Raw genomic sequence first — 27,255 nt, 5'->3', positions numbered from 1 at the left:
TAGATGAAGATGTGATTTTTGGATGACTAATATTTTGATTATCAAGCTAGTAGTTCACATCCAATTATGTGATATTGTGAGCAAAAAAAAATTAGACATGAAGATGAAAGAAATGATAAAAAGAACAAGGATAACACAAAAATAAAACTAAATAAAAAAGGTTAACAAAATAATGGTAAATCTTATTCTCATCATAAGCCAATGTAGAAATTACTATATAAAAAACTAATAATTGAAAAAAAATACTGATAAATTAATTCTTAAGTGATAATGATATGTGCTTGCTTTAGAAGTATGGAGAACATAAATACAAAGAAGGTGGTCTCAATAGTTACAAATTAGAAGCTAGTTAACCTCCAAAATGATGGACAAGAACTAAACACTTGTAGAATACACTAAAATATATGATAAGAACAACAAGATTAATATAAAAAAGTTAAGAAAACTTAAGTCACTAAAATAAAATAGAAAATTTTAATCTTCTCTAATTCTAAACTAGATTATAGTTTACATGGTTAGAAAGTTTATAAATTAAACATATACAAGCATATAAGATTAACTTAATTTAATTATAAATGTGAGAGAGGGAGGACAATCTTCTTAAAATGAGTAGGAACGTATAAAATTATGGAAATAAGGTTTGGCTTAAGAATAAGAATCATGTGGTGAAGAAGAATATGATCATCATAGAATGATTTATTTTATTTTATTTTATATTTTATATTTTAAATTTTTTTTTTTTAATAATCATAATATAAATTTTGATCATATAGAAATGTAATAGAATAGAAAAATAAAATTTGGAATGCGATATAAAGATGAAATCATGATTTTGAGATAAATCACAAGTATGTTGTAATCTAAAATAGAAATGGTAATATGAAGACAACAAAACTTGAACAAGTGCCACATAGTGGCTAGTACTTGCCTTGTTTTTAGTATAGTTTTAATAATAATTATGATTTAATTTTAATAATGATTATATTTTAAAAATTATAATAATTAAGATAAAAAAATTAAATATAATTATTTCATAATAATTAAAATTTTACTAGAAAAAATAATATAAATTAAAGAAATCTTAATAAATTTTTAATTACACAAAATAAAGTTAAATAATTGAAATAGTTTTAGATTTAAATCTAAAACTAAAATTAATAATTAATAATAAATAACAATAGTCTTGATAGATAATAATTTTATTAAGTCAAATTAATTAAATAAAAATAGTAATATTTTTTTAAATTCATTGGAATTGTAACCTAAAAGATTTTGTTGAACGAAAAGTTGGCATTGAAATCTAAATAGTAAATTTATTCTTTTATTATGACTCTCATGAATGAAAATGTAAAAATTAAAAAAAATAAAAAAAATCACATTAACTAATAAGTTCATCCAACAAAATAAATAAATTACTTTTAATCCTCTTTTTTATTAATGTTAATTATTCTTCATTTGAGGTGGAATGATTTCACTCTACCTAATTCTAAAATTAATGTTAATATTGTGTACAATTAAGATTTTATTTGGCGCATGTCACTTTTGAGGAAATACCAAAGAACAATATTTGATGTATTTTTTTTAATAGAAAATATTTGAAGTAAATTTTAAAGTTGATTTTTAATATAAATATTTAATATAATTTAAAAAAAATATATTATTAATATAATTTAAATTATTAAATATATGAAAAAATATAAAAAATTTAAATATGTATGTTTATTAAAATTAAAATATAAATTAAATATGTATAAGATATATAATGAATATCAAATAATATTAACATCAATAAAAAATATTGTTTAATAAACATACATATCTAAATTTTTATATTTTTACTCTAATGATAAATCTGATCTGAACAAATATTGTTGTAGTTGGTTTTAGTGTTGTTGTGAATCAACTATATGTCTTTGATATAAGTATTTTTTTCTTTACGATTTTCCTAATTTACATATATTTATCGCTATACCAGTAAAACTAATTATTTTGGGTTTCAAATTAATTTTTTTAATAACTAGTTAACTGCAAAAACAAAAAACTCATTTCAATAGTATTGACTATTGCCTAAGGCAAGTACTAATAATAGAATAATATAGACTATTATACACTAAATAGCTCATTTATAACTCATTTATGTCTCTAACACATTTTTATTTCTATTTAAAGAGTATGATTGACGAACCACCTTGGAAAGCTCGTGAAGTGCTCTATCAAGCTATAACCTGCTATATTTATGACCATTTTCAAGCCCAAAAAAGCCTCTAAGACCTTCAATATCATGGACACAATTCATGCAAAATATGTCACTTGTATAGCATTTTCATAATTACAATGTTTTACATTAAAGTGTATGCTATTTTCACAATTGAAATGTTTTATCTTATAGTAATTTAATAATTAAATAAGAGCGATGGTAATAACATATACCAAGCAACTTATATATCAACAATGTAAAAAATATTAAAAAATTAATATTTATGATCAAAATAAATTAATATTTTTATTTAAAAACATAAAAAAAAATAACCAATATAAATATCATAAATGCATCTCTAAAATTGTTAAAAACTATTAAAAATTATTTTATAATTTTTTTAAAAACCCATCTTTTATTATTTCTTAATTCATTTGTTTTATTTTTTACTCTGTTATTATTTTTCATCAAAATATTGATTGTGTTTTAATCTTTTTGTTTATAGGACTCCTTGCTACCACATAAAATGCTTCTGTTATAATTACAAATTTTGAGCATGAATGAAGGTAATCTCTTCTAATGGCCTGGTCATCATCATCATCATCTCAATCTCAATCTCTAAAGAAAAATCAAGAGGAAAATAGAATGCTTTACAAACTCCTCGTCAATTCCTCTCTACTCAAAGCTCAGAAAATATTGTACGGGACGGTGTAGATGCACTCCAGGTGCTTTGGATTGAATCTGCACCGTTCACGTTTGAAAAATTGTCTGCCTTTAAGCCATTCTTTCCGAATATGCTTCCTGCAAAATCGGCGTTCACGGCACACGAGAGGCACTGTGATTAAAGCCTAAATTTGACGATCGAACCTGCCTGTCAACCAATTTTTCTGTGAGAAAATGTCTTCCACATAGAAGATCTCTCTGTTTTTTTTAATATATATATATATTTCACAATAACAAGTAAAACGTCTGGAAGCGTGCCAAGAAAACAAATTTGGTGCACAAATTTCCAAGTGAATGAATCTGCGCCTTACACGTCTGGTTTGGTTTGTTGAGCTCTTTTATTGAACTTCAATGGTCAAGGAAACATTCATTTGACTTTTGCGGTGTCAAATTTATATGGGTTTCTGTGATGGCCGTTGGAGTTCTATATAAGCGATTCTATGCCCCCATTATAATTCCCCCGCGATCTGTTCATCAATCTTGCTTGTAAGGCATATAAATCTTGTGCATTTCTACCTATCTATCCTTATCTCTTTTTGCACCTGTAACTGCTCTGTGCAGAGGCTGCATTGCTTGTATTCATTTTGCATTCTGGTGTATTTATTGTCTGCAATTTGTGTTTTGTAATTCAACAATGGAGGTGGGTGACAGAGCCGTGGCAGAGAAGATGCCTCGTTATGAGTGCCTTCTTTTTGGTGAGTTTGATTAAACTTTGATTTTGTTCTGAAAGACATTTTCTTTTATTTTCTTGCTATGAAGATGATGGGTCATGCAATGTGATCCCAAATATTGGTGAAAAAAAATGTTATACAGTCAAATCCAGAAATATTTCAAGCCATTATTATAAACAGTGGAAATTTCATGACTTTAATGAATACCCACTTTGATGTGCATCTTCTAGGCGTTTACCTTTTGTTTCTTTAAAGGTTAATTTCTGATTTCTTTGGCGTTTGTTTCAGATCTTGATGACACATTGTACCCTGAAAGTTCAGGACTCAGTGTAGCATGTACCAAGAATATTGGAGGTATATTGTGGCTGAAGTTTTGAGATATATAAGACATTTTCCCTGTTTCATAGGCCATGATGATTTTTTTAAATGAACTCTTCAATGAAGTGATGAGGTTTGAATTGTGGGTATGATAGATTATGTAGCTCAAAAATTCGGACTGGATAGGAAAGAAGTGACAGCTTATTGCAGAGAATTGTACAAGAAATATGGGACAACTATGGCGGGACTCAGGGTTAGTATTCTTTCACTTTTTGGGTTTTGATGGAATTCTGGAATGCATTTTTCCTTTGAAGGCAAGGTTATGGGGATTTAAGGATCCGGTTTCATAAATAAAACAGAGAATTTTGCATTTAACTTAATTAGGAAAGACTTTGGGAAGTTTTGTGAGTGGGAGATTCCTCACAATTGACTGCAGACACAATTCTGTAAACAAGTTACTGTAAGTCTAGCAAATGTTTCCCTGAAAGTTGTAAAAAAATGTTGTCTAAATTTGGTTATATAAAAAAAATGGAATTTATACATTGTTGAGATTTCACAGTTGTCTTGAGGGAAAATTTTGGTAAATTCTTGTTGTAGGTTTGGATTATAACTGTAAGTAACCAAAATATTAGGATGGATTTAATTGCGTGTATTCATATGACCCATTTAATTGGATGAGTTTGGATCATGCCATATTTTGCATTCTTTCTTTATTAGCTCTGGAGATATGATCCCTCTGAGTTTTAACAGTAGAAATCAACATTAATATGTTACTTGAACTATGAAGTATGCTCCCCACTTCCTCTGTAGGTCAAGCATGAATCTGAAATTTCCCAGGAACTATTGTTTCAGTGGTTAGTAATTTGGGAATTTGGGCATTGGTCAAATTTCACTGTTGTTTTCAGGGGAAATTGTTCTCAACTCTTGTTGTGGGTCTAGGAAGTAGTTTAAGTATTAAGATAGAAATTATATGAATTCTTTCTATTTGGAGGTGAATTTATATGACATTTAATTGGGTGAGATTGGATCGTGCAATGCTATTTGTGGAACTTAAGTTGTTCTTGCACTAATTTCTTTGATTAGGATATTGGGAACTATGATCAGTCTCACAGTAGAAGTCAAAATTAATATATGATTTGAACTGTGTACCCCGTCTCCATCTATAATGTCTATAGTCCAGTCATTATACAATGCTTTATATCCCTGTTCAGATGATAAAAGATTTGTAAACCTGATACAAATTTTTAATTCCAACAGATAATTAAAGTTACATGCTTAAGTTGTAAATGAAGCTTGCAACTGATGATGTCGATGAATGTTTTCTTATGGACTATTTTTTCATACTTTTTACCTTGTTTGTGGATCTATACAGGCATTGGGCTATGACTTTGACTACGATGATTATCACAGGTATATCTCAAAAATGATGCCCGCTGAATTGGATGTTACGGTTTTAAATTTGTTTTTATCAATAATGAAATGCCCCAGATCAAGAAAAATTGAGTTTTTGGAAACTAATTTGTTTGGTTTTTCAAGTTTCATTTTTATTTCAAATTCCTTCTTGACTTTTTTTTACTTAATCAGAACATTTTCTTGTACAGTTATGTTCATGGAAGATTGCCATATGAGAACCTTAAACCCGACCCAGTCCTAAAGAATTTATTACTGAGCATGCCTCAGCGGAAAATTGTAAGCTCTTTTGGTTCATGATGTTGAATTTTTTGAAAGCAAAAATCAGTTTTGAATGCTTGTATAAGTTCTTAATTTGATCATGGTACCAGATAATGCAGTGTCCTAGTTCTTGAGAGGGCCTATGGAGTTTTTGGAAATTTGAATGCATACAACTAAACTCTTTGTTTTGTGAAATAGATATTTACAAACAGTGACAAAGTCCATGCTGCAAAAGTGCTGAGCAGGCTTGGGTTGGAAGATTGTTTTGAAGGTGTGATATGCTTTGAAACACTCAATTCTAGTCCAGAAACTGCTGAAAACAATAACAGCTGGGATGTACACTTTTCTGTTATCTCCAAGACACCCGTTGTTTGCAAGCCCTCGATAGAGGCTATAGAGCGTGCTCTTGTCCTTGCAAATGCTGATCCAAAAAGAACTGTATGTTTCTGCAGACTTGATTCTCAGTTTGCTTCCAGTTTTCATTTCAGCAGATTTTTGTAAGTTTATTGAGCTCGTTATTTTTCTTTGTAGGTTTTCTTTGATGACAGTCAAAGAAATATAGCAGCAGGAAAACATGTAGGCCTGCATACCGTATTGGTAAGACCATTTGACAATTACTTGTTAAATTTCTTTTTTTTGTTTGTGACTAGTTTAAGTTGATTAACTTACAAAGTTTTTGACCACTGAGTTATTAGGTTGGGACTTCAGTCCGGACAGAAGGAGCAGACTTAGCACTTGAAAGCATTCACAATATAAAGGAAGCCCTACCTGAGATTTGGGAAGGGAATGAAAACTCTGAACACTCAGAAAGAGCAGTGGGTATTGAAACTGTTGTAAATGCATAAAGCAATCTCATTTGCAGAAAATGGGACACCCTTCACTTAGAAGTTTTTGGAACACCTTTCCCATTTCTGTAATCTTGAAGGGTATCTAATCTTGGGTATAATACGCCTTTGATGTAAATCATTTCTTGATCTCATCCATGAAAATGGATATTTTCAACAAATTAACTTTTCAATTTGTTCTCAGAAAGAAGGATCAAGTGCCCTTTTCCCTCACTCTATTTTCCTCTTCCCAAAGCATCTTCATGTCCTGTTTTTTGTAGTGTCTTTGTTGTTCCTTTGGTTGCCCTTTGTTGTCTTCCTATGCTTATTGCTTAATCTTTCTTCATGTACGAGGGTCTGGGCCCTTTAAAAATCCCTGCTTGCTTTAATAAAAAACATACAGTATCATCAAGAACATTTGGCTTAAAATGCAATAAATTGCAAGAGCTAAACTCAGAACTGTATGTTGTTTTCAGATGTAAATAGATTGCCACTACAAGGGAGATCAGATTTTGCTATGAAAGCATTTACAAATTACAACATTAAGAAATCATTACTCCAGATATCAAAAAGAATAATGGGAGTTATGAAAATGGTGATCTGTCCTAAGTATACAATCAGGAAAAGTGTACAGTATCATCTTAAAATGCAATGAATTGCAAGAGATAAACTCAGAACTGGACGTTGTTTACAGATGTAAATAAATTGCCACTGCAATCAGCAAAGGGGGATCAAATTTTGCTATGAAAGCATTTACAAATTACCACACTAAGAAATCTTTGCTTCAGATATCAAAAAGAATTATGAAAGTTATGAAAATGGTGAACTGTCGTAAGTATACAATCAGGAAAAGTGGGGTTCCATACGCCAGGATTAATATTTTATTTCTGGAGAAATAACCACTTAATATGTGAATCTTAGCATCTTATCTTGGGGATTTGGTATCCCTTTATGAATTATATAACAATTAATTAGTACTCTGAACAAGGTCACATTCTCTTCCTGTATATAAAAATTCTAACGAGAAAGAGTTATAAATAACTAGAGATTTACAGTGGGGTTCCATGGAAGGGATGGTTGCAGCTGCTATTTTCACTGTGCCCGGTGTTCCATGGAGTTCATATCTTTTTAAAATATGTTAAGTATACCTGAAAATGAGGAGTCTTCTTTTTATTATAGGAATTTAAGCTATTAGTTGCAGTAGGGACTTGGACCTTTCCAATTTATGTAGAGAGATTTGAGCAGTTTTCTTGCCAAATTGAAATGATAACATATAATAAGTGCTAATCTATGTAACAGCAATTTTTTGTTGATAAAAGTGCAGATATAACAGATGCAAAATAAACGCAACACACATACACACAAATCGCTCAATTTATGTGGTTCACTGTAATGGCTGCATCCACGGGAAAAGCAGGGTGAAACTCTGTTTAATACTTATGTTCATCCAGTTACATCTACATCAGCAAGCAATAATAATTATACATTATCCACATATGTTTTTGTGTTTGAAAGTCTCGTCAAAATGGAATGCCAAGAGACCACCAATAGAGTGAAAGCTGAGGAGTGGAAGGTTTGCATCTGTTGGACTTTGTTATCCAACAATCTCCCACTATCTCCCACTTGAAGGCCTACCACTGCTGCAAAGAATGTCACTTAGAGATGTTCCCCCACTTTTCCAGGCATATTGCCACATTTTGACAATGCCAAGACAAACCTTACAAAACTTGAGCTTCTCCCAACTTGAGCTTCTCCCTTGAGACAATCTTTGTCAGTGCATCAACTAGATGTATGTATGTATCTTTTCGACTTTCAGTTTGCCCTCGTCAAGAATACTCCAGATGAAATGATACCTCAGCTCAATATGCTTTGTTCGATTGTGAAATGTTGCATTCGTGGCCAAATGAATAGTATTGTTGATATCACAAAAGAGAGTAAAAACATATTTGCATCTCAATTCACCTATAAAATGTTGCAACCATACCATCTCCTTGGCACCTTCAAGGAGAGCAATGTATTCAGTTTCGGTAGCTAAGAGTGCAACCACATGTTGCCCCAGCAAATGAAAAAATATAAATAGTAGTTCATCTCCATTTGTTCAAATCACCGGCCCTATCGAAATCGATGAAACCTTGTAGTTGTGCATCTTTTCCTCCGAAGCACAAAACATAGTTAGAAGTGCCTTTCAAATATCGCAAAATCCACTTAATAACTTGCCAATGATTTTTACCTAGATTGCTCATGTATCTGTTGACAACCCCAATTACATGAGCAATGTCGGGTCTAGTGCATATCATTGCATACATGAGGCTCCCAACAACAGATGAATAAGGAATTCCTTCCATATGCTCTTGGGCTTCTTGTGTCTTGGGACACATCTTGGAGAACAAGTGGAAATAATCAGCAAGTAGTGTGCCTATAGCCTTTGCACCCTTCATATTGAACTTGTCTAAAAACTTATCAATGTATTTTTCATATGACAATCTGATCTCTCTTTCCTGTCTAGCCTTGACTCCTCTTTGCTGCCCCCAAATCCTTCATTGTAAACTTGTGAACTAATTGTTGTTTCAAATTACTAACAACACTCATACTAGTATTGGTCACTAGCATATCATCAACATATAACAACAATATCATAAATGTATAACAACAATAATACAAACTCACCATTGTCCAACATGTTGTAATAAACAAACGTATCAGATTCACACCTCGTGAAATGTTGCTCAGCCATGAAGGAATTGAACTTGAGATACCGCTGTTGTGGAGCTTGTTTGAGTCCATATAAGCTTCTCCTTAATCTACAAAATAAGTTCTCATGCCTTTCTTTTTCAAAATCTTCAGGCTGCTGCATATATAATAATTCTTCTATGTCACCATGAAGAAACACAATCTTAACATCAAGTTGCTCTAATTCGAGATAACAGACACCTACCAAGCCCAAGACTGGTTGGATGGTAGTCATCTTCATAACATGTCAAAACATTTCATTGAAGTCTACAACCTTCTATTGGTCATACCCCTTCACCGTCAATCTAGCCCGGTATTGCTTCTTGCCTCCCCTTCTTTTGACCTGTACACCCATCGATTTTTTAATGCTTTTCGATAGGGTGGAAGATAGACCAAGTCCCATGTGTGATTTGCCAACAACATCCATTTCTAACGATTTATATATGTGTAGGCATCTCTGAATGTGGCTGGCTCTTGATCAGAGACTATAGATAATGGACAAAATATCAAATTTAGTAGGAGGTCAATGCTCCCTAGTGGACCTCCTCAATTGAGGAACTGATTGTTGCTCATTGACCTGTGTATTTTCCTGTGGTGGAGTGTTCTTCTGTGTGTTGAAGTTGCAAGGCGGCAGATTTGAATTAGTAAAGGGGGCCAAATTAGAAGTTATCATCTACTAGCTCCCTCATCACTTGCAACAAGGGTTGACTTGGTGGAGGCTGCATGGGACCAACATCACCCACAACACGATAGAAACTAGACCCTGCAGAGCATGATGTGCTAGAAGGAGTCACTCAAATGAAGGGGGCGGATTGTGGAATAAATTTTAGTAGCTGCAAAGGAGACTATGTAGACTGTAAATTGGACTGCATAAGTAGTGAAAGGGCCTGCATGGAATTTAAACTCCTACTTGATGTTGTGCTTCAAACATGCACAACATGCACATAGGATGAGCTTGCAGGGGGTGAGTGAGGTTTATGGGGCTACAAGTTGCTTACAAGTGTTGGTGCCTGTGAATTTTGACTTGATTTTTAAATATATCATTTCCATTAGTGATATTAGCCAATGGCACATATTCCTTTGCTAGTGTTCTTTGTTCTTACAAACTGCACATTATTTTATCATTAAGGATAACATCTCCGCTTCAAGTTAGTTGTTTGGCAATCAGATCCCACAACCTATAGATGCATTGCTCTTTTCTATAGCCAACAAAGTACATCTTTCGGATTTGACATCCAACTTTGTTCTCTTCTCCTTAGGAATGTGAACAAATACCTTGCAACAAAAATCCTGCAAGTGATTGTAAAAAATTCTTCTTCCCAACCACTTTTCCTCTAGAATCTCAAAGTCTAACTGAGAAGATAGATCTTGGTTAATCGGTTACACCAATATATTAACTGTCTGCTCAAAACTCTTTACCCAAATTTGCATTAGAGAGCATACTCTCAGCTCTCTCCAAGATTGTTCGATTCAACCTCTCAATTGCACAAAAGTTATCATACTCCAAAGAGAAAAACTCTCCACCATTATCAGTTTCCAAGCACATGATTTATTTGCCAATTTTGTTTCCAACACTCGCTTTGAATATTTTAAATTTGCCAAATACTTCTGACTTTCTATTTAACATATAATTCCAAACCTTAAGAGTGCAATTATTAAGAAAAGTAGCAAAATAGTTTGACCCACTAATAGAGAATACCTTCATGGGACCAAATACATCTGAGTGCACGAGCTCCAATGACCTTATCTTCTGTCATGTCTATTATTAAAGAATCTAATCCTCCTTTGTTTTTTGTAGATACAATTCTCACACAACTCTAAATCAACATATTTCAAACCTAGAAGTTAATCCCTTTTGAGCGAAATTTCAAGTCCTTTCTTGCTCATATGACTGAGTCTCTTGTGCCAAAGCTATGTCCAGCTATCCCCAACCGCCATTGCAACTCCCACTTAAGCATGACTCTCTAGCACATACAAAGTGCCCAATTTGCTGTCTCTTTTACTTATGCTCCTTTGGTCACCTTTCAAGTATTTGACCATCCTTGAGCATCAAGCTGTCCCATAATAATTAGATTCCCCTTAGACTTATGAACATGTCTCTTTTACTTATGCTCCTTTGGTCACATCCTGCAACAACCAATTATTTACATTTTTTAAATTTAACATCACATCATCTTTACCAACAATGTCACATTGTTCATTGTCACCAAGGTAGACCTTACCAAATTTACCTTCTTGATATTATTTTTGAAAGCTTCCTAGCATGAAGTTGCATGAGGAGAAACACATCCAACACCCATGCATTAGTTGTAGTTTCACTTGTAGACAAAACTATTGCACCTATATCCTCTTTATATGTAGTATTAACTTCATTTTCCTTTTAACTATTTTTGTACCTTCTTTAACTTCATTTTCCTTTTAAGTATTTTTGTACCTTCTTAGATGACCAACAATTTTTCTTTGTGTTCTTCTTTGCCACAAAACCAACAACCTGCATTTTTACATCTAGACTTAGACCTCTTATTAGTTTTAGATCTTCTTCTATTTGTTATTTTTGTCTCTTTCTTAGGTCTCCCTCTATTGCCAAATACCAAAGCATCTCATGAGGAAGTTTTTTGATTCTTCCTTTTCATATCCTCACTAAGGAGAGTCTTGACAACATCATCAAATTTTAATATGCTTCCTTGCTTGCAAATACTAAATTGTTGATTGCCATCACTAGTCTTTCCTAGCTATCAGGTAGAGAGCACAATAACAAAACAACCTTGATTTCATCATTTAGATTTATATTCACGAAAATTAATTAGCCTTGAATTCATTTAAATGGTTTGACATATTACCTCCTTCCTTCATCTTCAAGTTATACAATTTCTTCATAAGAAAAACTTTGTTTAAAGTGGAAACCATTTCATACATATCAAACAACTTATCCCACATTCCTTTCGCTATTCTCTCAATTGCAACAATAGATAATACATTACTGGATAAAGAAAGGATAATCATTGCTCTTACCTTCTTATCCATTTTCTCCCACTCTTCATCAGCCATTACAGTCGACATCTTTGCTTTGTCTTCCACCATGATTGAGAGGTCTCTTTGAATTAGCAACGCTTCCATTTACATCTTCCACATTCTGAAATTTTGTCTTGAGAATTTTTCACTTCTCCATTTATTACCTCTTCCATCTTCCAGGAATTTCTTTACAATTTCCTATTCAGCTTCTGAACAATCTCTGATACCAATTGTTGATAAAAACACAGAAAAAAAAATACATAACCAAATATATATAACAGATGCAAAATAAATTGAACACAACACACATACACACAAAACATCAAACTTACGTGGTTCACCATAATGACTATATCCTCAGGAAAAGAAAGAAAGATAAAACTTTGTTTATTAGGTACTTCTATTCATTGAGTTACATCTCCAACAACTTATTACATCAGCAAGCAATAATAATTATACGTTATCATAAATCTCCTCAAAATAGAATGCCAAGAGACCACCGATAGAGGAAAATTTGAGGAATTGAAAGGTCTGCGCCAGTTGGAATTCATTATTCAACAATTTTTGGGATGGGGTTGTCAGGAGATGAAATGATTTTTTTTTTTAATAAAACTGGTATTTGGCTAGAAGATGGTATTTTGTTTTTCTTTTTTGCATAAAAGTTATTCTCCACTCTCAAATAGTATGCCGAAATTTCCTCAAATAATATATATTGTTTTGGGTCTTAGAAATTTCCTTAAATAATATATATTGTTTTGGGCCTTGCACATTTGTATTGTGTTGATAATCTGTTAATCATTCTTCTGATTCATTGTTTATTGCTATGGAGCTCATGTTGGTGTGGGTTGATATAAGAGTTCAACTTCTGGTGAACTCTTATATCCAACCGCTCGAGCTCAAAAAAATCAAATATAATAGGAGATAGAACGTTTCCTCTCATTTATACCAAAGCAAAACTGTGAAATAAATGAAAGTTGAATATGGTTCCAAAAGTATGAACATATTAGTTTTAGTATTTTTTTTTAAAAGATGGATTATCTTTTATCAAAAATAGAAAATAAGTGGGTGAAAATTGTATTATAAAAAATAATATAGAAATAGTTTTTCGTTGTTCTATTTAGAAGAGCTAAACAACATTTTAAAATGTTCATAAGGATTTGTGTCTTTCCATAGAAACACTTTTTCTGCATAAGTTAGCATATTTTAATTAATGATTTCTCACACAAAACTTGGGTATATTGCGTGACTACAAAATCAACATTATATATGATAGATTTGTTGAATTTAAGAGGTTGGTTGAAAAATAGAGTGGTCACAACATTGAAGCAACAAGATTAGACAATGGAAAAGAGTTCACTACTTCTTTCAATCCATAACAAAATCTTCAAATCAAATCTATTTTTAGAATATTACAGAAAAATATGGAATTAGGAGAGTTCACTACATCTTTCAGTCCACAACAAAAGGATTTTTTTTTTAGAATAATAAGACCATTGTTGAGATGACAAGGAGAATGATGAAATAAAAGATTTTAATAAGAGTTTTCAGTTAGAAGCAATATCTACAATAGTCTATATGCTAAATGAAATTCCTACAAAAGTAGTTCAAGGAATGGTTCCTAAGAAATCATGTTCTAAATTAAGTCATGAGTTGATTGCTTGGTAGTATCTGAATGTGTTTCCTATGCACACATACCAAAAGAAAAAAGTCTAAGTTGAATGATACATCCCTAAAATGTATTTTCATTGGTTATGGATTTGAAAATAAAACATATAAGAAGTGTATGATTAGTAAGAAAGAAATTAGTGATAAGCAAAGATATGATATTATGTGAAGAAATTAAATACACTAAAGGCAAAGAAATAAAGGAAAATCAAACTATGGTTGATGTAGATAATGAGGAAGAAGAGTTTATCACTAATTAGAATGATCTAGTAATAAATTAGTGATAAACAAAGATATGATATTATGGGAAGAAATTAAACACACCAAAGGAAAATTAAACTATGGTTGATGTAGCTAATGAGGAAGAATAATGTATTATAGTTTTGATTGATGCTACAAACCTTGAATCCTTGAATGTGGGAATAAGAAGGTACATATCTATCAAAGGGTTGCTAAAAAAAATTCATCAACTCTCATGTTGAACACAAATTTAGAGAAATTGGTAACAAAGTTATATGCAAAATTGAACTATACCTTGACAATCAAATCATGAAAATGAAGGTCCCATTATTTTTTTAGAAAGCTCATGAAAAAGAATGGTTGAAGCAATAAATGGTGAGAAAATGATAATTAAAATGAATATCACATGAGATTTGATCAAGTTATGTCTTGATACTTGGAAGTTGTTGCTACAAAGTGGATGTACACAACCAGTATAGATTTGAAGGCAACACTGATAAGTGTAAGGTTAGATTGATATCCAACAGGTACACTCAACAAGAAGACATTGATTACATTGATTTTTTTTTTAATCACATGAAGGGATACTATAAAACTAGTATCGTCTTTGATAGCTCTTTAAAGTTGGATTATTTATCAAATACATGTTAAGAGTACTTTCTTGAATGGTTATATTGATGTAGCATAACCTAAAGGGTTTGCAATATATTTTAAAGAACATTACATATACATATTCAAGAAGGCCTTATAGGTCTTAAGTAGGCACCGAGAACATGGTATTTTGGAATTTACTTACACTTACATCAAAAAGGTTTAGTAAAATGTAAATTGGATCCCAATATTTATATTAAGAACTTAGATAGTGATATTATTATCTTATTTTTCTATGTGGGTGATCTTATCTACATTGAGAATAATTTAACTTTATTTGTAGATTTTAGAGAAACAATGATTACAAAAATTGAAATAATATATCTGGGATAAATGCACAATTTTCTTGGTCTAAAAGTATGGCAAAATGAAGATCAAACATAAAAGTACTAAAAAAAGTATGCTTTAAATATCATATAGAGATTTCATTTGACTGATTCCAAATTAGTTGCCACGCCTATTGAAGTTAGATACGAGTTATCAACTTTTATTGAATTTGATCAAATGAGTCCCACTTTATATAGACCATTGATTGAAAACTTGATCTACTTTCAACTACTACTTGACTTGATATCACATATATAATGAGCATGGTATTTAGGTTCATGTTAGAACCTAAGAAGACACGTCCCAATGCTACTTAGAGGATTCTTAGGTTTCTTAAAGAGACCATTTTTATGGTCTTTATTTTGAATGTTACGAAGATAGTAGATTAGTTGGATGTACAAATTTAGATTGGAGATGTTCTATTACTGATTAGATCTGTACTTTTGATTATAATTTTAGTTTTTGTTCTACATTATTTTCTTATAATTCCAATAAACAACTTGTAGTAGTTGATTGATGACTCTTCAACACCCCCAAAATCCATGAAAGACCAAAACAACTTCCACAAGAGAGAATGGCAAGAATAGCTTGCATAATAAGGATGCATAAAATGATTGATTGAATATAAAATATTATAATGAGTTGTTTTTCTTATTAAAAAAATGTGTGATGTAGTATGATTAGACATAATGTTGGTCCATGTGTCTTAATCCTGTATCATGAGACAACAACCTCAATCAATTATTAAATGACATGGGTAACTAGAGTCAAATAAAGATCATAAATATAATATACAACATATCTTATCTTGACAACTAAAACTTATAGAAACTTATAGTAAACTTAAGTTACATGAATAAAACCCTACTAGGAACTAGCAAAAACACTAGGTATGGTACCTTATTCTCACCAACACCCCCCTTAAGTGCAACTTAGGGAGGAACAAAAACTAATACAAAGATGCAAAAAATGGGTCCCAACAACAAGACCATGCCAGGTGCCCATGTACAATGCAAATCTGTCACAAAAGAAGAAAAGGATAAAACTCAGTGGGACAAAACTCCTCTCCAAAAGAGAGAAAAGATACAATCAAGGATAGTGTATGAAGGATTCAATGATACCCCCAAGAACTACATCCATCATGAATATGCAACCAATGATCCCCCATAGGAAGGAAAGAGAGAGACTATATAGCCTCACACACTATATAATATCATGTAGAAATGGTGAATAATAGAAGACATGACGTAGTCCAATGCCTACAAACAACAATTCTCCCCTTGGGAAGAAGATAAACCAAGTACAAACGTAGGGATCTTCCCATTCCATATGGGAATTGGTAGGAAGTAGAATACAAATGTAAGACGATGTCTCTGAAAAACCACTCATGTGTCATCGAGTCCTTCGATGATGAAGATTTCACAAACCAATTAAAGGTACATGCCTAATCACAATATAAGGTGACAAACAAGGAACATATAGAAACTATTTTTGAACAAGATTCAAAGAAAAATATGAAGTGACAACAATTGTGCCATGACTAGATCATCAAATAAGAGAGATAAACCCTCAAATTAGTCCTCCAAATCTGAAATGTGAGACTCCATAAACAAAAATGAAATGTTTGAAAAATAGGAATCCCAATCAGGAAGACAATGTGATACATATTGCAATGATTCATTGCAAGTTATCAGTGTATCACTAGCAAAATATGAATGTGTGATCTCAATTGGAAAAGTAGGAGCTACAAAATAAATCTTTGATCATCAAGATGCTCAAGTTCTGCATCATATACAAACTCGTATAAGAATGGAGAATGTGGACAAGAGAAAAAGTGAGCACACCAATGTGGGTGTTGTCAAAAAGAGAAAAGGAAAAGTAATTAAAGAATAATGGAAAATTCCTAGTTAAATGACCTTCCATTTGGAAAAAGTAGGATAAATTTTAACATATCTAAAAAGAAGAAACTATGACGTATCGAGGAAAAAATTAGCAAAGGTTTGTGGAAATAGTGAGGCTCCAACACTACTACAGTTCACTATTACACTATCGATAGAACTAGACCTATAAAGTATTACAATTAAATTGGAAGGAAAATTTATGGATTTCCTTAAAAGCCTAGAGAAATTACTATCTATTAATGAAAATTATTTGGAACAATTAGTAAATAGGAGTATGAGAAAGAAAAGAGGAGACAAAAGAAGAAAACAATATCATGTTTGATTTGGGGTAAAGACTTGTCAACGATAACAAAAACAATTTCCTCTAAAAAAAAAAGATATCCCCAAATATGAAACATCACTTTGAAGAGGCATACACCCTAAACTATGATCCATCCCTAACATCGTATAAAAAAAAAAGAATTTCAATACAAGAAGGTATGCTTGAGAAGAAATGAAATATCACTAGGAGCAATTCCTAGTTGATTGTGAAGAGATCTTGGGGAAATTATTCTCTAGAAACAAATTAGCAAGAGAAAAATATAGAGAACATAAACTTATGCCACTAAAAAGTCTTAGAAAGGAGAATAAGGTAGCATAACCCTACTACAAAGAAAATAAAAAAGAAAGTAAACATACCATGGACCCTTCAAAAAGACTCCTAGTCTTCAGTAATGACACCACCAAGGCTATAGAGCACATTTTCATATTGGAATCCATTTCAAAAAGGGAATATAATTGATGAAGATAAAACAACAATATTTAATTTTGTAGTCTCTTTGTGAAAATGTGCTCTTGAATAGTACATAAAAGCATATCTAAAACATAATAGAGATTGGGATGAAGTTAAAAAATAAATTTTGAAACCCTATAAGTCCCAAATAAAAATGTGATAAAATGAGCTACCTAATTCAAAAGAAAGGATAAATAGTGAAGGAGTATGATAAATTATTTAAGGAGGTAACCCACAAATTAGAAGAACCCCTAACCAAAAAAAGTTGAGTAGTTCATCTCCAAATTAGATAGAGACATCAATGAATCTAAATGGATGGAAGAACCTTTGTCAACTTCTCTAATGCAATTACTTTTTCTCACCACATTGAAGCCCATCCCTAGAGAAGATCAAATAAAGAAAAATAAAATGATGCATAGGAAAAGATGATATTATCAATAAAACAAATGAAATTGCACCAAGAAATAATGGCTAAAGAAGATGGTGGAATAAACGTAAACGAAACATTTGGTGTTCATACTACTCTAGAGAAGGCCACATAAGAAATTACTTCCCCAAGGAACAAGGTGAGAAAAGGGCCTCCACAGTAAGGGTAGACTTTCATATTGTCTCGTAGAAGACTCAATTAGTATTTTATGGATTGTGTGATGAATGGTATGTCCATGAAATATGATTGTCCCTCAATGATAAAGAAACAAACTAAACCATGGCTTATGTCAATGGACTTGTCGAATGCCCCTTTTATGCATAATACTAAGGCCATGAATTATTGATGTTGAGACCTCCATACATCACTTCGTCTTTCACTTGTACATGATTTGCATTACTCCACCAGGTTTTCTCCTTTTCTCTGTTTATGAGAGATTATTTGCATGATTAATTGCATGCATGAGTACCTTAACTAATATAGTTGTCGGGACCCATATTGCTTTCATCATATTAGTCTTCAACATTTGCATAATAATTTTTCTCCCTAAGTCGCATTTAAGGCGATGTTGGTGTGAATGAGGTTATATCCAATCTTGTTTATAGTTAGAACTTATTCACATGTTAAGTTTACTTAGGCATACATGACAATTAATTGTCATATCATAAGTTAGTTGTCATTAAATGTCACTTACACGTTAAGCTTACTTAAGATTAGTTGGCATAAGTTACTTATCATAAATTTACTTTATGTAATTTGTCATTTAATATTGTTCATAAGATCACGTTAGATATATTGGGTGGCATTCTAGAAGATATGAGTCATATCTCATTATTTAATATTTTATTTAGGAAATTATTAAATTCCATCATGCATTTAAGATTTGTATCAAGGTAGTTGTCACGTCACATAAGATTAAGACACACGTTGAGATCTTGTGTACTCATACCTATCACAACCTTATTTTGTAAATTACAAAATAATTTATAACTTTATTTATTTATTATTATTTTTCTTTAAATTGTAAAAACAATAAAATAGAAATTATATTTGAATTAAATATATATTATTATTTTTAATAAAAATCTTTATATAATATATAAAAAAAGAAAAGAAAAGAGAAACTTAAATATAAAATTTATTTTACATTTTCTATATTATGAAAAAGTTCTAAGGTAGTAAAAGCATCGATACTTTAAAGGAAAGAAAGTTTTAATAAACGTAAGGAAAATTTAGTAGGGAAAAAGAAAACAAAGCCCACTTTTTATATTGAGAGTTCTCTAACATTAAACTAAAAGTTTCTTTTTTTTTCCAACGTAGGAAAGCTGCAAATGAGAATGAAAATTTAAAAACATTGCTGACGGAAACATTTAAGAGGAGGATCTACGTTGTTTTTAATGCATGTTTTGGAGGCTTAAAAAATAGAATGATGGAAGAAGCAGATCAAACCATATGGAAGGGGAATAAAATAACAAGGAAGGAAAAGGATCGCTTTCTAGCGCAAGCACCATATCTATGGCTTTAGGATTAAGAGGTAAGCATAATAGTTTGAGTTGAAGATCCTCTAATTCTAAAGTTTGTAAAATCTTTACTACCTCCTCAAGGAACAATATAAGACTTATCATCTTAGCCAAATGCTAGTATCTTTATGAATACCATAAGATAAGGCCATGACTTAGAGGATCATAATTTGGTTTAATAGTCGTGTAATTTATTTAAAAGGTTTAATGACTTCAAAGAGTAAGAGGTCATTAATGGATTATTATACTAATCTACTTAAGCATTGATAAGATGTGAGTTATCATCATCATCTTGTAATAGATTCTTGAATAATGCCATGTATATCTTATAAGATTAACTATGTGTGAAGATGCATGCAATATTGATAGGAGATGTGGATGCGCGTAGTCGAATATATTGGTATGCTCATACGTGCTTTGACAATGTTCTTGGGCCCATGGAGTGCTAGAGGGAGATAGATGTCAATAGTTCATGTCAAGGTGGTCGACATGTTTGTGTTGGCAAGAGACACTGTTCTGGTAAAGATTGATGCATGATTGATGCTTAGGAGTTATCATTGATGGCAACCCAGTTAAGAAATCATATCCGGTGTACATAGATTTGATTTACCGAAAGTCATATTGTTCATAAGGCATAAGTCTGGGAGATGGAACACTGTAACCGGTAGAGTATAAGTACAGTTTGCATATCTTGATTTTGGTTGTGTAACTTTGGTTGCGGTGTTAAAGGCAGATGATTCAAGGTTTGAGGTAGATTATTCCTTAATCCTAATATCAGGTGTTGATTCATGAGTGAGATTGAAGTTCTGGTATCCAATAATTCAATTAGAACAGAGCTATTTTGGTGTAGCATGTGATGCAGAATCTTTGGATTGATTTCGATGATTGGTTTCATGTTCGAGGTGATTGGACCGACTTGTGTGAAGCTTTTTATCATTCTGTTTAGGTCCGCATATGGATTTGTGGACGGATTGAGCCAGCTTAAGGTTACACGTTTCATGTTGCGTGTTATGCGGTTTTTGGAAGCCGACATGAGAAATGATTCATTTTGTTGACGCGGATATATAAGAACGACTCATTTGAGCATTTTGATGTATGAGAAGAGTGTGAGAAGTCTGTATGAGCGAATGTGAAGTCTGGTGACTATTATTGAAGATTTTGGTGCTCTGGTGTATGATAGAGCAGGAAAAAAAGCAGATAAGCAGAATAGTTGCAGAAGTCAATTTGAGCCTAACCGGAACTGTTTTTTGGCATATATAGATGCTATACTTCAGTTCATTTATTATTGTAATCAATTGTAATTGTTCGTAAGGCAGTGAGCCTTCCTTCGGTTGTAGCCCTATTTTGTACTTGAGCAGTGAGCTTTAGGCAATGTGTCTAAATGCAAGTGCATTCCCTTCATGTAATGCTATCATACTCCTAGCCATAGTATAATAATATTGTGGGTTCAAATCCCATTGTGGTTTTTCCCTTTTCGGGTTTCTACGTGAAAATCTTGGTGTTATGGTTGTGTGGTTGATTGCTTTATGTTTATGCACTTTACTTTAATTCTTGAACATCTGGTGGTTTGTGAATTAGCTTAATAAGTTTGTAAATTATAAAACACTGATTCACCCCCCCCCCCCTCTCAGTGTTCATTGATTCCAACAATTGGTATAAGAGCTTAGTTCCTCGGAAGAAGCCTAACAACTTGAGGAAGATCTGGAAGATTGAATAAATGGACTCTGGTTCGCAGAAGCAACTTACTGTGGCACTTGAAGATCTTGATGTAGCTATGAAAGAGAAGAGTAGGGTAAGTACACAAAGGTGGGGGACCAAAAAGGGGTTTTAAGATGCCACTTCTTTTTTTTTTTTTTTTTTTTAAATTTATTTTTATTTTTCTGAAATCAACAAAGTTTGAACTTCGACAAGAAATTGAAGATAGGTACACTCAAAATTTGAAGATGCAACAAGAACAAAAGTTGAAGTTCTCTGAATCTAATTTCTAAACTACTAATTTGTTTTGAAAATAGAGGAGATTAAGGGTTTCAAAAAGGGGCACCACATTTATTGGTCCTATTTTTTTAGAAAAAAATAACATAGCATGAAATATAGTGCCCCTAAAACGTCAATTTTTTTTTAGAAATTTGCAAATCGCTCCAATGAGAAAGCAGTTAACACATTGAAGTTTATGCCAACTAATAAAAAAAATCAGATTTTTTTTTCTATAAAATTGTGTAGAATGGAGTCTAGTTTCTAAAAATGTAATTTTTTTCAAAATTCGATAAACGAGTAAAAATCTATGGCCAAAATACAACATGTTGGTTTTTGACAAAAATCAGACACACTAACAAAAGAAATTATGGATGAAGACCTTAACATTATCAAAATTTGAAAAGAATTATATGGTTGGATAGCTAAGAGAGAGCTTGACGATTGTATGGTGTTGTAACGTCATAAATTGTACGCACTTGCTAAAGCAGTACAATTTCACACCTAGTTTAGCACCCGCCTTGGCGCAGTTTGCATTTTGCATTGCGTTTCCCCTTTAGCACTTAATTAATCAAATTAATTAGGTCTAAAGGTTCTATTTCATCATCTTCCACATCGTAAAGTCGGGCCCTTTCATTAAAGTGTGCCCCTTTCATTTTATTCCTCCAATACATCACTTAATCAAAAACCCTAATTAGGCCTTATTCTGAGCTTGGGGGCTTGATTTCGGGGGTCAAAACATCTCGAAATCACCTATAACTTCGGGATTCGCTCTAAAATCATCATATCTGACGGCCCTGAAAATTTGGTGAAAAGTTGTCGGGACCGTGGCGCTCGGAGTGCACACGGTCCCGGACATTTTTCCCGAAATTTTAGGAGCGCGATCCAATCATAAAATAAAGCTTAACCCCAAGAAATTGGCGGGAGATTCAATCTCTAGGTCGGCCAAAAGTTGGAATTAAGACCTAGGGTTTCATACATAAGAGCTCTCTTTCTTCATTTGAAAGGATCCGAATTTTGTTTTGAGGAACCTCATATGCAGCGAAAGAGCAGATCTCTGAAGACTTCAGCAACACTCAACATTCATCCTCCAAGCATTCATCAAATTCATTCATCCACTTAGGGCTTTGAAGGCATTGAAGAGCAATAAGGGATCATCGACTGAAGATTGGCTTGTACCCCTCCCTTGGGGTTGGGTATGATTTCATGTTGTTTTCATGTCTTTGCATAAGCCTCATTATGTCACTTGCATTCATGCTTTAGATCACTTTGCATCTTGATTTGGAGCATTTACATTGTCATCTACAAGCAATTAGGGTTTACTTTCTAGGTTGCTCTAGTTTGCTTGCATTTTAGGATCTTGCACACACACAAGGTCTGCACACACATTACTGTTACAATACAACTTGGCTATTCGTGGAGGTGGAAATCACCAAAGCGGGGGTTTGACTAAGGCAAAACCCTATATAGCCGCCCAAAACACCTTTTTAGATATAAGTGCAGATTTCGGGATTCAGATGACGCCGTAAGTTGCAGATTCGAAAGAAGCAGACGGAGACCGAACCCTATATCAAGTTTCAGCACAAAAGACTAGGACAGGGGCGTGGGGTGCCCTGGTCCTGCCAGGACAGGGGCACTAGGCGCCCTGGTCCCTGGGACAGGGGCGCTGGGCACCCTGGTCCCCCTGTCAGACAACAAGTTTTGGTAGTTCGGACAGTTTTCCAGGTTGCAAAACAGCAGTTTCGGGAGCAGTTTCAGGAACAGAATCAGGACAGTGGCGCCCGCACCCTAGTCCCGAACATTTCCACTCAGATTTTGACTCTGGGTACGCATTTGCATTCTTGTCTTATCTTTGTGTTTACAACTTTCCATAGTTTAAGTTCAATTCTGCAATCTTGTTATTAGTTCATACTTGGGGTTAGGGATTGAACTTGCATCATTTTATCTTTCAATTACAACAAAGGAATAGAAACCCTAATAGGTAGCCAGTGGCTCTCTCTTTCACAAAAAGAAGTAGCCAATTGTGTGATACCTCTAGGCTCTTTCGTATTCCGCAATGTGTTCAAAAGGTAGGATTAGGACATGTTAACCTAGTCTCGCTTTTTCCCCTACACAGTTGTTTTTTTTTAATTGCATTGAAACACAACTTGATGGAGAGCATGAAAAAAAGAGAAAATTTTCAATAGTTGCTGGAAAACACGTCTCAAGCCTGAGAAGGGAGTCCAAGCCTTTGGGTTGGATGCCCAAGGAAAATCCAAGCCTTTGGCTTGGTGTTTTCCAAGGCAACATGTTTGGCACGTGCCAAATAAGGCATGTGCCAAATGAAAAAAAAAATCAGTTAGCGCGCACCTTTTCTCTCTGTGAATATATACATAAAATATAAAATTTAAGTATAAGTCACATTTCTATTTATCTTTTTCCTTTTAGAGTGGTTCCAGATCTCTAGGAGCTATAATGTAGATTCTAGTTTTTAGAGTATTCATATAAATTTCAGACAGTCAAATTTCAATAATCAGCATTCTCATATTAGCATTATCTCTTTGGTCTCTTCCCTGCATTCCCCCTCTCTTCCTAACCCTTGCCTCTCTCTTAGGTCTCTCCCTCTCTACTTCCTTACCTCTCAAGTATCTCTCCCTCTCTTTCCCATCTCCCTCAACCACTCTCTCTCTTTGTTCTATCCCTCTCTTTCCATCTTTCACTTGATATCTCTCTTTCTCTCCCTCTCTCAAGTATCTCTATCTCTCACTCTCTCCCCCTCTCTAAGGTCTCTATGTCTCCCATTATCTCCCTCTCCCTCCCCCTCCCCTTCTCTTCCTCTCTCTTCCTCTCTCTTTATTTCCCTCTATCTCTCTTTCTCTCTCTCTCCCTCCCGCTCCCTTTCTCTTTCTCTCAAGTCTCTCTCCCTCTCTCTCAAGTCTCTCTCCCTCAACCTTTATCTCTTTATCTCTCTCTCCTCTCTCAAGTGTCTCTCTCTTCCATTATTTCTCTCTTTCCCTCTAACTTTAAACTCCCTCTATTCATCTGATTCCCTCTCTCCCTCTTTCTCTCTCTCTATTTCTCTCTCTAACTCTCTTTCCCTCTATCTTTCTTTCCCATTCGTTATCTTTTAAGTCTCCCTCCCTCTCAGCCTCTATCTGTCTATCTCACTCTCCTCCTCTCTCAAGTGTACCTCTCTCCCTCCCTCTCTCCCTCCCCCTAACTTTCTCTTTTTCTCTAAGTCTCTCTCTCTTTCCTTCTAACTCTGTTTCCCTCTCTCCCTTCCATTCTCTCTCTCTAACTCTCTTTCCATCTCTCTTTCTCTCCCATTATTTATCTCTTGTATCTCTCCCTCTCAACCTCTATCTCTCTATCTCACTCTCCTCCTCTCTCAGGTGTATCTCTCTACCATTCTCTCCCTCTCTCCTCCCACTCCCTCTCCCCCTTTCTCATCATCATCTCTCTTTCTCCCTCTCTCCCCCTCTTCACCTCTCTCTCTAGTCTCTTACTATTTTTCCATCCCTTCCTCCCTCTCACTCAAGCTCTCTCTATCTATCACTCTCTCTTTCTCTCTCTCTCTCTCTCACCATCCTTCCATCTGCCTCTTAGGTATCTCTCTCACCATCCCTCCCTCCGCCTCTTAGGTATCTCTCTCACCATCCCTCCATCCACCTCTCTCTCTCTCTCTCTCTCTCTCTCTCTCTCTCTCTCTTTGTCCCTCTCTCTCAAGTGTCTCTATCCTATTCTTTCCTTCTCTTTATCTTTCAACTCTCTCTCTCTTTCCCTCCACATCTCTCTCCCTCTCTTTCCTTTTCCCTCTCTCCCTCTCACCATCTCTCTTTCCCTCTTTCCCTCTCAAGTCTCTCTCTCTCTCTCTATCTCTCTCTATCTCTCTCTATCTCTCTTTCACTCTCTCCCTCCCCTTCCCCCTCCCTTTTCCCTTCTCTCCCTCTCTCTTTCCCTCTCAAGTCTCTCCCTATGTGCCTCTTTCTCTCTTTCCCTCTCTCCCTCCCCTTCCTCCTCCCTTTGCCTCTCTCTCTTAGGTGTCTCTATCCCATTTTGTCCATTCTCTGCCTCTCCCTCCCTTTCTCTTTCTCTCACATATCTCTCTCTCTTTGCCTCTAACTCTCTTTCTCTCTAAAGTATCTCTCTCCTTCCGTCTCCCTCCCTCCCTCCCTCCCTCTCTTTCCCTCTTTCCCTCTCAAGTCTCTCCCTATGTCTCTCTTTCTCTCTCTCCCTCCCCTTCCCCCTCCCTTTGCCTCTCTCTCTCTCTCTCTCTCTCTCTCTCTCTCTCTCACACACACACACACACACACACACACACACACACACACACACACACACACACACACACACACACACACACACACAGTTCTCTCTAAAGTATCTCTCTCCTTCCCTCTCCCTCCCTCCCTCCCTCTCTTTCCCTCTTTCCCTCTCAAGTCTCTCCCTATCTCTCTCTCTCTCTCTCTCACTCTCTCTCTCTCTCTCTCACTCACACACACACACACACACACACACACACACACACACACACAATTCCTCTATCCACCTCTCATGTCTCTCTATACTCCCCCACTCCCTCTTTCTCTCTTCCCCTCTCAGGTGTCTCTGTCTCTATCCCATTCTTTCCCTCTCTCTCTCTCTCTCTCTCTCTCTCTCTCTCTCTCTCTCTCTCTCTCTCTCTCTCTCTCTCTCTCTCTCTCTCTCTCTCTCTCTCTCTCTCTCTCCCTCTAACTCTCTGTATCTCTCAAGTCTCTCTCTCTTTCCCTCTCTCCCTCTCTCTTTCCATTTCCCTCTCTTTTTCCCTCTTTCCCTCTCAAGTCTCTCTCTATGTCTCTCTTTCCCTCTCTTCGTCCCCTTCCCCCCCCCTCTCTCAGGTGTCTATGTCCCATTCTGTCCATTCTCTCCCTCCCTCTCCCTTTATCTCTCTAAAGTCTCTCTCTCACACACAGTCCCTCCATCCACCTCTTAGGTGTCTCTATATCTCCCCCACTCCCTCTCTCTCTCTCTATCTATCTACCACACACACACATTATTCCTCTCTCTCTCTCTCTCTATCTCTTCCATTCTCTCCCTGCCCCTCCATTTCTCATTTTCTCAGCTACCTCTCTCTCTTTCCCTCTCTCCCTCCCACTCACTTTCTCTTTCTCTATCCATTATCTCTCCTTCTCACCCTCTATCTAGATCTCTCTCTCTCTCCCCTTCTCTCCATTTCTCTCTCTCTCTCTCTCTCTCTCTCTATCTCTCTCTCTCTCTCTCTCTCTCTCTCAGGTGTCTCTCTTTCTTATTCTCTCCATTTTCCCCTCTCTCCCTCCCCCATCCTCTCTCTTCCCTCTCCCTTTCTCCTTCCCATTATTTACCTCCCTCTCTATCTCTCTCTCTCACATTATTTCCCTCTCTCCCTTTCTCTTTCTCTCTCAATTCTCTCTCTCTTTCCCTCTAACACTCTTTCTTGCTCTCTCCTATTCCCTTTCTCTTTCTCTCTCAAGTATTTCTTCCTCTCACCCTCCTTTTCTCTCTCAAGTATCTCTCCCTCTCTTTCCCTCTCTCCCTCTCTCCTCTCTCTTCTCTCTCCCTCCCAAGCCTAACCTAAGAGAGAGGGAGGAAGGGATGGAAAATGAGTAAGAGAATAGAGAGAGAGCCTAAGTGAGAGAGA

At 34.5% G+C, this 27,255-nt stretch overlaps 1 protein-coding gene across 2 annotated transcripts; it reads left to right on the top strand.

Moving 5' to 3' along the window:
- The first annotated feature begins 2,786 nt into the window (after positions 1-2,786).
- LOC131074613 (uncharacterized protein C24B11.05) lies at positions 2,787-6,887 on the top strand. 2 transcript variants are annotated; one of them, XM_058011261.2, is made up of 9 exons: positions 2,787-3,406; positions 3,561-3,615; positions 3,880-3,945; positions 4,065-4,162; positions 5,282-5,319; positions 5,511-5,598; positions 5,779-6,018; positions 6,112-6,177; positions 6,276-6,887. In XM_058011261.2, exons 2-9 carry the CDS (start codon positions 3,588-3,590, stop codon positions 6,423-6,425), a joined length of 774 nt encoding a protein of 257 aa, XP_057867244.2. In that variant the 5' UTR covers positions 2,787-3,406; positions 3,561-3,587; the 3' UTR covers positions 6,426-6,887. The 2 variants fall into 2 exon arrangements, with proteins under 2 accessions (XP_057867244.2, XP_057867243.2); XM_058011260.2 differs by having other exon boundaries at positions 3,111-3,615.
- Positions 6,888-27,255: the final 20,368 nt, after the last annotated feature.

This window comes from Cryptomeria japonica, chromosome 8 (assembly GCF_030272615.1).
Source record: "Cryptomeria japonica chromosome 8, Sugi_1.0, whole genome shotgun sequence".
NCBI lineage: Eukaryota > Viridiplantae > Streptophyta > Pinopsida > Cupressales > Cupressaceae > Cryptomeria > Cryptomeria japonica.
The sequence above is the reverse complement of the archived record's forward strand: the minus strand, read 5'-3'. Positions and strand labels throughout refer to the sequence as shown.

Coding starts and splice junctions, on each gene's coding strand:
- LOC131074613 (XM_058011260.2), top strand. CDS start 3,555: ATGGAGGTGGGTGACAGAGCCGTGGCAGAGAAGATGCCTCGTTATGAG. Junction 5,320..5,510: donor GACTACGATGATTATCACAG/GTATATCTCAAA, acceptor TTTCTTGTACAG/TTATGTTCATGGAAGATTGC. Junction 6,019..6,111: donor ATGCTGATCCAAAAAGAACT/GTATGTTTCTGC, acceptor TTTTCTTTGTAG/GTTTTCTTTGATGACAGTCA.